The sequence below is a fragment of the Pseudorca crassidens genome, chromosome 12 (assembly GCF_039906515.1).
Source record: "Pseudorca crassidens isolate mPseCra1 chromosome 12, mPseCra1.hap1, whole genome shotgun sequence".
Classification (NCBI taxonomy): domain Eukaryota; kingdom Metazoa; phylum Chordata; class Mammalia; order Artiodactyla; family Delphinidae; genus Pseudorca; species Pseudorca crassidens.
The window spans coordinates 82,120,131-82,134,760 of NC_090307.1; the positions used below are offsets into that span (position 1 = coordinate 82,120,131).

Sequence of the window (14,630 nt, forward strand, 5' to 3'; positions counted from 1 at the left end):
ATTTCTCTAATGATCTTGCTGTGATTTATGTCAAAGAGTGTTCTGCCTATGTTTTCCTCTAAGAGTTTTATAGTATCTGGCCTTACATTTAGGTCTTTAAACCATTTTGAGTTTATTTTTGTGTATGGTGTTAGGGAATGTTCTAATTTCATTCTTTTACATGTAGCTGTCCAGTTTTCCCAGCACCACTTATTGAAGAGGCTGTCTTTTCTCCATTGTATATTCTTGCCTCGTTTATCAAAGATAAGGTGGCCATATGTGTGTGGGTTTATCTCTGGGCTTTCTATCATGTTCCATCGATCTATATTTCCATTTTTGTGCCAGTACCATACTGTCTTGATGACTGTAGCTTTGTAGTATAGTCTGAAGTCCGGGAGCCTGATTCCTCCAGCTCCGTTTCTCCTTCTCAAGATTGCTTTGGCTATTCAGGGTCTTTTGTGTCTCCATACAAATTGTGAAATTTTTTCTTCTAGTTCTGTGAAAAATGGCATTGGTAGTTTGATAGGGATTGCATTGAATCTGTAGATTGCTTTGGGTAGTAGAGTCATTTTCACAACGTTGATTCTTCCAATCCAAGAACATGGTATATCTCTCCATCTGTTTGTATCATCTTTAATTTCTTTCATCAGTGTGTTACAGTTTTCTGTATACAGGTCTTTTGTCTCCTTAGGTAGGTTTATTCCTAGGTATTTTATTCTTTTTGTTGCAGTGGTAAATGAGAATGTTTCCTTAATTTCTCTTTCAGATTTTTCATCATTAGTGTACAGGAATGCCAGAGATTTCTGTGCATTAATTTTGTATCCTGCTACTCTACCAAATTCATTGATTAGCTCTAGTAGTGTCCTGTTAGCATCTTTAAGAGTCTCTCTGTATAGTATCCTGTCATCTGCAAACAGTGACAGTTTTACTTCTTTTCTTCCGATTTGGATTCTTTTTATTTCTTTTTCTTCTCTGATTGCTGTGGCTAAAACTTCCAAAATTATGTTGAATAATAGTGGTTAGAGTGGGCAACCTTGTCTTGTTCCTGATCTTAGAGGAAATGCTTTCAGTTTTTCACCATTGAGAACGATGTTGGCTGTGGGTTTGTCATATATGGCCTTTATTATGTTGAGGTAGTTTCCCTCTATGCCTAGTTTCTGGAGAGTTTTTATCATAAATGGGTGTTGAATTTTGTCAAAAGGTTTTTCTGCATCTATTGAGATTATCATATGGTTTTTCTCCTTCAATTTGTTAATATGGTGTATCACATTGATTGATTTGCGTATATTGAAGACTCCTTGCATTCCTGGGATAAACCCCACTTGATCATGGTGTATGATCCTTTTCATGTGCTGTTGGATTCTGTTTGCTAGTATTTTGTTGAGGATTTTTGCATCTATGTTCATCAGAGATATTGGTCTGTAATTTTCTTTCTTTGTGACATCTTTGTCTGGTTTTGGTATCAGGGTGATGGTGGCCTCATAGAGTGAGTTTGGGAGTGTACCTCCCTCTGCTATATTTTGGAAGAGTTTGAGAAGGACAGGTGTTAGGTCTTCTCTAAATGTTTGATAGAATTCGCCTGTGAAGCCATCTGGTCTTGGGCTTTTGTTTGTTGGAAGATTTTTAATCACAATTTCAATTTCAGTGCTTGTGATTGGTCTGTTTATATTTTCTATTTCTTCCTGGCTCAGTCTCAGAATGTTGTACTTTTCTAAGGATTTGTCCATTTCTTCCAAGTTGTCCATTTTATTGGCATATAGTTGCTTGTAGTAATCTCTCATGATCCTTTGTATTTCTGCAGTGTCTGTTGTTACTTCTCCTTTTTTCATTTCTAATTCTATTGATTTGAGTCTTCTCTCTTTTTTTCTTGGTGAGTCTGGCTAATAGTTTATCAATTTTGTTTATCTTCTCAAAGAACCAGCTCTTGGTTTTATTGATCTTTGCTATTGTTTCCTTCATTTCTTTTTCATTTATTTCTGATCTGATCTTTATGATTTCTTTCCTTCCGCTAACTTTGGGTTTTTTTGGTTCTTCTTTCTCTAATTGTTTTAGGTGTAAGGTTAGGTTTTTATTTGAGATATTTCTTGTTTCTTGAGGTAGGATTGTATTGCTATAAACTTCCCTCTTAGAACTGCTTTTGCTGCATCCCATAGGTTTTGGGTTGTCATGTTTTCATTGTCATTTGTTTCTAGGTATTTTTTGATTTCCTCTTTGATTTCTTCAGTGATCTCTGTGTTACTTAGTAGCATATTGTTTAGCCTCCATCTGTTTGTATTTTTTACAGTTTTTTTTCCTATAATTGATATCTAGTCTCACAGTGTTGCGGTCAGAAAAGATACTTGATGCAATTTCAATTTTCTTAAATTTACCAAGGCTTAATTTGTAACCCAAGTTATAGTGTATCCTGGAGAATGTTCCATGAGCACTTGAAAAGAAAGTATATTCTGTTGTTTTTGGATGGACTGTCCTGTAAATATCAATTAAGTCCATCTTGCTTAATGTGTAATTCAAAGCTTGTGTTTCCTTATTTATTTTCATTTTGGATGATCTGTTCATTGGTGAAAGTGGGGTGTTAAAGTCCCCTACTATGATTGTGTTACTGTCGATTTCCCCTTTTATGGCTGTTAGCATTTGCCTTATGTATTGATGTGCTCCTCTGTTGGGTGCATAAATATTTACAATTGTTATATCTTCTTCTTGGTTCGATCCCTTGATCGTTATGTAGTGTCCTTCTTTGTCTCTTGTAACAGTCTTTATTTTAAAGTCTATTTTGTCTGATATGAGAATTGCTACTCCAGCTTTCTTTTGATTTCCATTTGCATGGAATATATTTTTCCATCCCCTCACTTTCAGTCTGTATGTGTCCCTAGGTCTGAAGTGGGTCTCTTGTAGACAGCATATGTACAGGTTTTGTTTTTGTATTCATTCAGCCAGTCTATGTCTTTTGGTGGGAGCATTTAATCCATTTACATTTAAGGTAATTATCAATATGTATGTTACTATTACCATTTTCATAATTGTTCTAGGTTTGTTTTTGTAGGTCTTTTCCTTCTCTTGTGTTTCCTTATGTTTTGGTGGTGCTGAATTCTCTTAACTTTTGCTTATCTATAAAAGTTTTAATTTCTCCATCAAATCTGAATGAGATCCTTGCTGGGTAGAGTAATCTTCATTGTAGGTTTTTCCCTTTCATCACTTTAAATATGTCCTGTCACTCCCTTCTGACTTGCAGAGTTTCTGCTGAAAGATCAGCTGTTAATTTTATGGGGATTCCCTTGTATGTTATTTGTTGCTTTTCCCTTGCTGCTTTTAATATTTTTTCTTTGTATTTAGGTTTTGATAGTTTGATTAATATATGTCTCAGCGTGTTTCTCTTTGGGTTTATCCTGTATGGTACTCTCTGTGCTTCCTGGACTTGATTGATTGTATCCCTTCCCATGTTAGGGAAGTTTTCAACTATAATCTCTTCAATTATTTTCTCAGTCCCTTTCTTTTTCTCTTCTTCTTCTGGGACCCCTATAATTCGATTGTTGGTGCATTTAATGTTGCCCCAGAGGTCTCTGAGACTGTCCTCAGTTCCTTTCATTCTTTTTTCTTTATTCTGCTCCCTGGCAGTTATTTCCACCATTTTATTTTCCAGGTCACTTACCCGTTCTTCTGCCTCAGTTATTCTGCTATTGATCCCTTCTAGAGTATTTCTAATGTCAGTGACTGTGTTGTTCCTCACTGTGTGTTTGCCCTTTGGTTCTTCTAGGTCCTTGTTAAATGTTTCTTGTATTCTCTCCATCTGTTTCCAAGATTTTGGATCATCTTTACTGTCATTACTTTGAATTTTGTTCAGGCAGGCTGCCTATTTCCTCTTCATTTATTTGGTCTTGTAGGTTTTTACCTTGCTCCTTTGTCTGTAACATATTTTTTTGGCGTTTCATTTTTTTTTTTTTTTTTTGATGGGTGGTGCTGTATTCCTGTCTTACTGGTTGTCTGGCCTGAGACGTCCAGCACTGGACTTTGCAGGCAGTTGGATAGAGCTGGATCTTGGTGCTGAGAGGAGGACCTGTGGGAGGCCTCACTACGATTGATATTCCCTGGGGTCTGAGGTTGTATGTTAGTCCAGTGGTTTGGACTCAGAGCCCCCACCACAGGAGCTCAGGGCCGACCTCCAACCTGATCCTGCAAGTTTCATGGTGCAGTTAAAAAAAAAAGGAAGGAAGAAAGAAAAAAGATTAAAAGGAGCAGTACAATATCAAAGAATAAAAAACAAAATAAAATTAGAAAGATAAAAATATATTAGGAAAAATAAAACTATAATTGAAACAACTGCAACAAGGTAAAATAAAACCACAACAGAGAAAAGAAACAAAAAGGTGTGGGGGGGGGGGACAAGCCAAAAGGAGAGAACACTAACAAAATATAAAGAATAAAATAAAATTAGAAAAATAAAAGCTTTATTAGGAAAAATAAAAATATAAAAGAATCAGGGCTTCCCTTGTGGCGCAGTGGTTGAGAGTCCGCCCTCCGATGCAGGGGACACGGGAAATTGGGGGGCCCTGGGTGGGGGTGTGGGGTGGGGCTTGGGCTCTGTGTGGCAGGAGGGAGGCTCCCAGGGCAAAGGATTAAGACCCAGCCTGCTGGGCTCCCCGGTGCCTAAGTGGACAGGGAAAGCGCTGGCCCCGTTCCCCTCCGTTCCTTCACGCCCCTCACCCACCATCTCCCCCAGGGTCTTTCCCGTCGCTAGACCCCTAATCGTGGGTGGGTCCCCCTGGGTGTAGGAACTCCTCCCCTCCCCCAGCCACCCCTCAGGGGTGCTGGTCCCAGAGGTCTGGCCTTTACTTTTGCTCCCCCTTCCCTCCCTCCCACTCCCTCAGGACCCGCGTGGCTGGAGGCCGCCTCCTTGGGCAGAGGATCAGGCCCAGGATCTCAGCAGGGTTCCTGGGGGCCCAAGTGGGCAGGGGGAACCTGGCCACACTCCCTTTTGATCCTCTGCCCTCCCAGTGTTCCCCCAATTTCCCCCTTGGGGCGAGGGATCCCTTCCCCTCCCCCAGCCATGCTACTAACCTCAAATGTAACCAGAAATATAAGTCATGCATCTATTGATAGATCAGTAACTCCAACTGATTCCATGTTTTTGGTTGGGATGAATTTAAAACTGCAGTTCCCCTTGATGCAGTGGTTTATAACCTTTATTTTTTTTAAGCAGCAGAAATCCTTTTTTAATAATAGAAACCCCAATAATGTTTAAAAAAATTTTCAAAATGGACCTTCTACATGAATCAGGAGGTTGGGAGAGCAGCTCACTTCCACCCCAACCAAAGCACCCTTGTTACTTCCAAGATACTTTGTGGCATACAGAATTTGTTTGAAAACCACAGCTTTAAAACATTTCCCACACATTATTTTTGTGTAAAACAAAACTGCTCAAGTAATAAATGAATACAATCTATTTCTATTAAAAATTTCCAAAAAATTCAGAAGCATATAAAGTGTGAAAGCCTTTATCTCCTCCTGCCCCAAATCCATTCCCCTCCCTAGAGGAAATCCTTTTAAAGTCTAAGGTATGTCCTTCCTCCTTCCGCCTCCTTTCTGATGCTGCACACACACACACACACACACACACACACACACACACACTTTTTTTTTTTTAACAGAAATGGGATCATGCTCTGCATATTGTTCTGCATGTGATTTTCCCCCTTTTACAGTGTCTTATGGACATCTTTCCATCATGGTTGTAGGGGAGCAGAATTTGCCACCCCAAAATGTCTCTTTGGCATGTGGATTACTTTGAGCTAAAAACAATAAAGGCCCAAAAGACTCAGGAAGAAACTTTGAGCTTCCCCTTAACTGCCTAACAGGATTTAAACAGAGGGCCTCTTCTTGGAATAGAGCTATCACCAGAGATGCCTGCAAAGAACACGGGCTGGGTGTAGTGAGTGAGTCCACCCTGTGTCCCATTGAATCTGCCTGGCCCAGCAAACATTTGTTTACCAACATGGTACAGGCAAAGCTTCCACATTCTTTTAACATTTTTACCATATTCTTTTCATATTTGAGTATTCTTTGGTCTGGACAGACCATATTTTAGATAGCCATTTCTCTACTAATGGACACTAGGGTTGTTCCCCAGTTTTTGCCATTTCAAATAGTACTGCATGGAATATCCTTGCACATATATTTTGTGCCGGGTTGAAAATATTCCTGTTGGCTAGGTTCTGAGAAATAGAATTTATGGGTCCGTGCAACATCTAATTTTTTTCACAGTTGATACCTAGATTCTAAGAGAAAGGCCCCTGAACCAGTGGACCTCTAAAAGCACTGTATCTCCCTGAGTGAGCTACCAGCGGCGACATCTTGCCTCTGACATTTGGGCACCACTCTCCCAAACTGAGGAAAGAACATAATACAGAATTTGGATTGAGAAGACAAAAAGGACCATCTTTATTTCCTTTGATTGGTTTTAGAAATATGCCCATAAGGGGACCCAAAATTGTTATCCAAAAAAAGAAAAAAGACAGTGGTTACATTGAGTCAAGTGGAGGTTTTCCTGTGGCTCGTCAGGACAGTATCCTATCAGAGAACCGAGGATGTCCAGCTCTGTAAGAGCAGAACCTCAACCAACCAGAACCTCAGCCAGACCTGACGGGAAAATGCAGCCCAGGAATGATTCCCCCAGGAAGTCAGAGTATTTGTTGGGGGTTGTTTTTTTCAGTGAACCCTTTGCTCCTGATGGTGATTTCACTTGGGGGTCAGTGGTATGCTGGTCAGTGTTTAATCACCAGTTCTCCAGAGAGGGAAAAACCATGATTTGCAGCCATGCCGATTTCCATGGTATAAATACTCCCACCCTGGTTGATTTCAAGCTTACCACCATGATGTTACTAACTTGGAGTTGGGAAGAGATGCACAAATGTAGTTCTTGTGATGCAGTATGAGCTGACTCTAGCATACCATTGTTTGGGATTGATTTAAAAAAAAAATTAGGGCTTCCCTGGTGGCGCAGTGGTTGAGAGTCCGCCTGCCGATGCAGGGGACACGGGTTCGTGCCCCGGTCCGGGAAGATCCCACATGCCGCGGAGCGGCTGGGCCCGTGAGCCATGGCCGCTGAGCCTGCGCGTCTGGAGCCTGTGCTCCGCAACGGGAGAGGCCACAACAATGAGAGGCCTGCGTACTGAAAAAAAAAAAAAAATTAGGAATGATGGGGGCAGGGCGAGTGTTATGTTCCCTAGCAAGTGCCAGAAAGATTTTTTTCTTTTTTAGTTAGTAAGAAAAGGGTGTCTTCTCTTTAATGCTTAATCCCTATTAATGATGTTTCACACTTATGCCATAATGTGAATTTCCCCAAATCTTCAAACACATTTTTTAAGGTCCAGAGGGAATAGAGTGATTAAGGTCAAGGACTTTGACCTCAGAAGGACATGGATGAGTCCAGGCCCTGCCACTTAATGGCTGTGTAACCTTGGGCAAAGTCACTTAATATCTCTGGGTCTTGGTTTCTTCATGTGTCAAATGTGTTCCTGTTTCAGAAGAGTTCTTGTAAGGATTAAGCAAGACAGAGCACATAGAACATTTAGCCTGATGTCTGAGAAGACGATAGCTATTCAAGATCAAAATCTCGATTTTAAAGAGCAGTTAGGGCTATGACTGTCAATACCATTGAGACTTAGGGCTAGGGAAGAAATAAACCTCTGAGCAGAATTTTACCAACAGCTGAGATCCATGTTCACTGAGCGAATGGACAGATACAACGAGATGGGGGCGGGCGGGGGGAAGGCTACGTGAGTTCAACCAAAATCTGGTTGCAAAGATGGGCAATCCAGGGAATGACCCCAAGAGGAAAATACCACATCTTCAGTTCCCCTGACTGTGTTTCTCAGAGTTTCCACCGTCAAGCAAGCATCTTCTGTTATTAAAGTGCTCGAAACATAAACCTTGAGTCCTGATACCCACCATGCATTTTCCAGAAGGAAACATCCATTCTCCAGGACCTGTAGATCCCAGAGGTTTCGTTTCTGTCAGACATTATGATGGCTGTAGGTCCAATCCTGCCCCCTTATGGATTTTATAGTAAGAAAGTGGGGTGGTTCAACACCTCAAAGTGGGCTTTCTACAGGCAGCAAAACTTTACTAACTGGCATGTAGCGTGCTACAAACAGATGATCTTTGTTCACTGCAGGAAGATCCCATATTTGGATGGATTGGCGAATGGTTTGGTAAATGGACAGATGAGAGACTTTAGCATTGCATTCTTAGTTGCACCGGAGTCTCTGCTTTATTTAGAAAAAAAATAAAAGGAAAAAAGGCCTTCCCAATTTCATCATGTGGCAATTGAAACACATTATCATTTCCCAGCATCCTCATTAATTCTGCTCCTAGCAGGAGAGTTTATTTCAATTGACAAGATGATCAGGTCCACGCAGAGCAGAAACTGAGCCTTCAATAATGAATGTACTAATTACCCTTCTCTGAGAGATGTAGGCTTCTGTTTAGGCAAAGTAAGACTTGTTTCATATATCAGGGCCCACAGATTTTTATTCAAACCTTTGGGACCACCTGGGTTTCAGAATTCTGATGATTTTTTTCTTTTTCGACATTTTAGAAAAGAAATATGGGACATATACCGTATAGAATATCTTACTCCCAGAGGGAACTGGGGCAGCACCCTATCATGAAACATATTTCTGCAGGAAAAAAACTGAATGAATATTTATACTAAGTGGATACTCAAAGGTAAATAAAGGTCATCAATAGCCTCCCATCAGTTCAGGTCATGTTTTGCTGCCAAATAGGTTATTAATTTTGTTTTTTGGTTGTCAAGACCCTTTGGATTTTGGAGTTGGTTCAGGGGTTGTGAACTTCTACTGGTTTTATTCTTATTAGAGACTCACTTTCCAAGGACTGACTAGAAACGAATGGATCTTTACAGAGAAACAGACAAGACCCGGTGTAAGCAAGCACTTCAAGCCTTAGTGCCACCTCTTCCCAGTGCCACTCACCCCCACCCAATGGGGCAGGACAGGACAGACCCCAGGCCTAAGAGGGAAGTGAAGAGTTACTGATGTACCTTCCAGGCAGCCTTGAGCCTCCATAGGCAGGTAATCATGTGCTCTCCGCTGGGGCAGTCAGGTATGTCTTACTGCCTCGGGCTGTCCCAGAGAGACACCATTGGACCCACTCTTTTTTTTTTTTTTGGCTTGCAGGATCTCAGTTCCCCGACCAGGGATTGAACCTGGGCTACGGCAGTGACCACTAGGCCACCAGGGAACTCCTGGACCCACTCTTAAGTGGAGAGTCCAAGTGGAAAATCCTGATTTTCATTAAGAGAGTCCATACGCTCAAAGGCTGGGCTTCTCAGGCACAAAGAACCCACACCTGCTTTAGAAAAATGTAGATGCCTTTCTATATATAAAGCCTTTCAAATATGACACAGTCACCTAAATCCAGCTACTGTGTTATAAGGAAAATAGCTGGCATTTGAGTGCTTTCTTTGTCAAGCACTGCTCTGGATATATGACCTTAATTGAGCCTCATTCTGACTTACAAATGAGGAAACTGAGTCAAAGAGAATTTAAGTAACTTGCTCCAAGTTACGCAGCTAGTAGAAGTCAGGACTTGAACCCAGGTAGCCCAGATGCAAAGCATGTGCACTTAACCACTAAATGATTGTTTCCTCTGTTTCTAGCCAAGGCCCCCAAATCTTCAATTAATTTAGGGAACACTCTGGTGTCAAGAAAAAAAAAAGAATAACTCATTTATTTGCCAGGATACAAAAGGGACCCCAACTTACCAAGATCATATGATATCTAAATATATAATTTCCTTTAAAAAAAGGCTGTTCTACATTTATTGTTTTGCAACTAAATTTTTGTTATTTAATAAATAAGTTAAACATCTCTCCATGTCAAAACCTCTTTTAATGACTGTGGAGTTTATCAACATACTTAACCAATTCCCCCCAAATCTTTTAAGTGTTTGCCAGATTGTCACTCTTGTGAAAAAAAGGCAGCATCATTCTGAACAACACATTAGCAGCAATGCTTCCCCCCACCCCGACCCCAGAAAGTCTCGTTTTCCTTCAACCCACTTTTTTCAGGCACTACTGGGGATTCACCCATGAAAACAAAACAACATTCCTGCTCTCTGGAGCTTCTATTCCAAGGGATGTGGAGGTGAGCAACAGATAATAAACATGTAATAATCAAGATTCCTTGAGATAGCATTAAGCGTCATGAAGAAATTGACAGGGTGATGTGATAGTGACAGGGTGGGGGGGGTGACTTTTAAGTTGGATCGTCAGGGAAAGCCTCACAGAGAAGGTGACGTTTGAGTGAAGTCTCTGATTTTACCTGCACTGACCTAATTGCATTATTCCTCCATGCCTGTTCTCAAGTGGACATCTCTACAGGAGTGGGAAAACGTGGCAGGATCATCAGAGCACCTATCACTCAGGAGTTGGGATGGGCACCCTGGCCTGGGAGATCCTGGGAGCTTTGAACTCTGTTCCCTCCCTGCTGCAAAATCAGCAGTTACGTCCGTTCTCTCATCTTGTTGTGGACACGTGAACACATCCTAAACCAGCCAGCAGACTTTCCACCCTGAGGAGCGAAAGCGGATTCAGAAAGAGTGAAGTATTTGAGAAAATTACTCTGATTGCCGCTGTGGATAGATGTCTTCAAGTGGCTGCTAGGAACAAAATGTGCTTGGCGGTACAGTTAAAAGAGATGCAGCGGTGCTCAACGACTTCTTCCCTTGATCTCTGGCAGATAGGATCCCCCAGAAAGCTTCAGCAGAGAGAAAATGTGGTCTCAAAATCACAGCCACTTCTCCCCCACGGATGTGCCCTAGTGCCTCCTTGCCCACCATCAGCCCCTCCTCCAAGCCACATTAAGGTTTCTATTGAAAAAAGCATGTGTTGTTCATAGTTCAGCTGTATTCAGTTGTGTATACAAGGCACCCTGGAAAGCTCCTAACGAGCCCCATTTCATTGCATCTTCACTCTAATCATCCTCTGACTTAGTTGATATTCCCCCATTTGACAGATGAGGACACTGAGGCTCAGAGAGGGTAAATATTACACAAAATCTCACATCTAGGAAGCAGCAGGGCAGGCGGAGGACTCAAACAGCTGGTCCACCCGATTCTTAAACCCATTGTTAACCACCCAGGTACACCCCTTTTCCTGGTTCTGATGCTCAAGAGAGACTGGCCTGAGGTCACACAGACAGTAAATCAGAGGCATCAATTAGGTAAGGTCAATTAAGCTGCCGTGATGAGCAACCCCCAAATCTCAGCAGCTTAGCGCAGCGCAAGTTCATTTCTCGCTCACCCTTTACGTGTCCACCGCACGGGACTCTGCTCACCATAGTGGCCCAAGGACCCAGCAGGAAAGGGAATCTGACCTGAGCACTGGCCCTTAAAGCATCGCCCTACAGGCCACGTGTCACTTTCGCTCAAGTATTTTTGAACAAAGCAAGTCACGGAGCGACCCCCAACTTTAAGAAGCCGAGAAGACCTGGGACTCTGGTGGGTGAAGGGCCCTGACTGTCCCTCCAGGCCGTGGGCAGGAACTTCAGCTTGCCTGTGTAGTAGTGTGCAGTCAGCGCACTGTGGATGACGACGCTTGGGTTACTGCCTTTTCTCCCCCTATCGATCCTCCTTTCTGGTTTATTTGCTACTGAAAGTGAAACCTCAGAGAGATGGATTCTGTCCAACCAGGCCCTTTCTTTATCAGTGGCTTTGCAAGAACGATGCTCAGGGCTTTTTAAGATCCCTGGGACCTTGCTGCATTTTTAGCTCATTTAACCTGCTGCCTGAAGTCACAATAGATTTTGGGTCGTCTTGGAAGTCTGTGTGAACGAGAAACCTCCATCTTCCCGATCGGGTCTGAATATTTAAGATTTTGAAAGCTTGGCCGTACCAGATTTAATTTTAAAAGGAGAAGAGGGTTTGCTTTTGAACATCAAGAAGAAGGCTGGAGGCACAGCAGGAGCTGCGTTAGCAAAGGGGAAAAGCGAGAAAAGCCCTGTGGTCTTGAAAGAAACGCTCCAAAGCGGAAACACTAAAGCTTCCAGTTGGTGAGCCTTAAATTGGACTTCAAAAGTGCCGCTAGTTTAAATATTGTTTATAGGACTGAAGTATTGCTGCTCCTTCCTCCAGCTGGATTTTAAATATTCCCTAATTTGATTACTCTGGGGAGAGGCAGGCAGAACCAACGTTACATGAGCTTCACTGTTAATTATTCAGAGGGCTTTTTATTGTGTAATCAAACATAAAGTCTTACAAAAAGCTTGGAGGCGCATTCTCACCCCACCCTCCCCAGCCTGACTTTCACCTTGTCGTCTGTGTGCATTTCTCAGTTTGTGGCTGTGAGCTGGTAGGTGCCCAGCAAGGGCTCTGCCAGTAAAGAGCGCACACATCCCCCTCCCCGTCTGGGCTGGTAGAAACCTTTGATTCTGCGGCTCAGACCCCCATGCCATAAGAATCGAGCTTTATTTATCTTGATCACCTTTGCCTCCTCTCTGAGCATCTCCCCCCACCACCAGCACTTGGCAGCCCCTGCTAAGTCTAGACTCCTGTTGGTGCCTCCCCACATCAAACTGGTCTGGCCATCTCATTCCCTCAGGTCCCTCCTCTACGCTGGATGACAGCCAGCCAAATGATCTAAAGGCTCCCAGCCATCTAAAACCCTTTCTGCAGAGAAAAAGGAGATAAAGAAAGAAAGGGATGGATGGATGGGTGGATGGATGGAGAGATCAACAGATCAGTCAGTCAATACATAGATAGGTAGAGGTCGCTGAGAGAGCTTGCTTATCCACAGGGATCCGCCACCCCATAGCCACAGGTCCAAAATCCAAAAGGCTCTGAAAACTCAGTTTTGCCGTAACTCAATCTGACAGCAAAATCTGACACGAACCAAACTGATTTGGTGGCAGAACTTGACTTGAAGCTATTTATGGTCTTTATCCCACCTAGTGTAAATATTCATATATATCACTGCAGAAATACTAATGTGTTTGATTATAAGATGCTGCCGAGACCCCACTGGAAGGATTATGTTAACATATGGTCTACGTGCAGCATGTTTCCATTCCAAAATGCCAAGATTCTGAATTTGGCAACACATCCGCTCCCACAGGTTTCTGATCAAGGGTTATAGGTATGTCACCATCCAAACTTGCTGGGGCTTCAGTCTCATACCCAGAAAGTTCCAACCCATGAGGGAGGATCCAGGTTTCACGCAACCTGCAGTTTATTTAATTGGGGAGAGGGGCGCTTTAAGAAAAAGAATACAAAGTTAAAATACAAAATTAGGTACAGGGCCCTGGCGGCGGGACCCATGCAAGTGAGGGTCATTAGATTCATTGTGAATATGCACCTGGATGAGTGACTTAAGACCCTGAGTTTGTTTTCTCAGCTGTAAAATGGGATGATAAATGACTGCATCACAAGGTTTTGTTGAGGTGATTCAGCGAGAATGCACAGAAGCGTCTTGCATGTAGAATTGTGTAGAATTTTCACTCAATAAACTCCAAACCAGTGATTTTCATTGTGCAACGCACCCTGTAAGCTCCCCCGCCCAAGCAGGGTTAGTAATTCTCTCTGTGCGTTTACTCAGAAGTGACCCTGATGGTGGGACCCTTAGGCACCAGAGCAGCCAGAGATTTGGAAATGACCATGTTTTTTAATTCACCCCCAAGAGGAACCGCAGACCTGCCCTGGAGTCTATGAGAGGACCCAAGTCCAAAACGCAAACAGATGCGGAATGTGTACAAATACACTCCACCTCCCTCAGTCCCTACCCAGTAAGCGGTGGTCTCTCCTAACCTCGATTCCCACTCGCGAGACCCGGCTGTGAAGAACTGTCCCTTCCACTGCTTCCCGAGTATAGGAGGGGGAAAAAATCAGAGCAGAGAACAGCCACCATCCATCGTCTCTTTATTGCATTTCTTAAAAGTACTTGTAATAAACTGAGGCTCTAGAAACGGAAAACTCATTAAGCTGTTTCTCACTCAGGGACCCAGGTGGAAGCAAGAGCACAATAAAAAAAATCAATAAGGACAAGTCCATGGGACAGAGGTGGGAGCGCTTCATCACAGCCCCAAAGGTAACTGTCAGCACGTGACTCTGCCGCCTGGCTACCAGCCCCAACTTGGGTGGGAGGCATTTTCGCCAGTCTTCTCCCTGATGGGATTTTTTTTTCTACTTGGTTCTCTGAGTGAAGGGAAGTCAGAACCTCGTGCTGTTGGATGGTTTTTATAAATTTTAATTAAAATGCTTATCTGGGGATTTTAGAAGAAATGTCGTTTGGCTGGACACCACCTCACGCAGCAGGGAAGGGGTGGCCGAGCAGCCGCCCCATAAGATGTCACTGGAAGGAAATGGATTCACTCACTGTCTACGTTTAATCAGTAACAGTCACTTCTCTTTCTCTCTCGCTCTCCCTTTTCTTTCAAAGTCAGTCAGAAAATAAGTGAGTGATTGAACAGACAGGGTTTTCTACAAACTAGAACGTGTGTTTATTATTAAGAGAACATCAAGAGGTCTATTCTTTTCACTCAAAACCATTCCTAACCCCCCAAACCCCCAAACTCATCCACTTAACAAACAAGCACCGTAATAATAATAATGGCAAGAGCAGAGAGCTAAAGGCAGTTGAGAGA

General features: G+C 42.7%; 1 protein-coding gene across 8 annotated transcripts in view; it reads left to right on the forward strand.

The window, feature by feature from the left end:
- Positions 1-14,630, forward strand: part of CCDC60 (coiled-coil domain containing 60) — a 271,219-nt gene that overhangs the window by 228,505 nt on the left and 28,084 nt on the right. For all 8 annotated transcript variants that reach the window (XM_067700776.1, XM_067700777.1, XM_067700778.1 and 5 more), the window contains one exon: positions 13,984-14,074. In XM_067700776.1, coding sequence (XP_067556877.1) covers positions 13,984-14,074 — 91 coding nt within the window. The remainder of the gene's footprint in view (positions 1-13,983; positions 14,075-14,630) is intronic.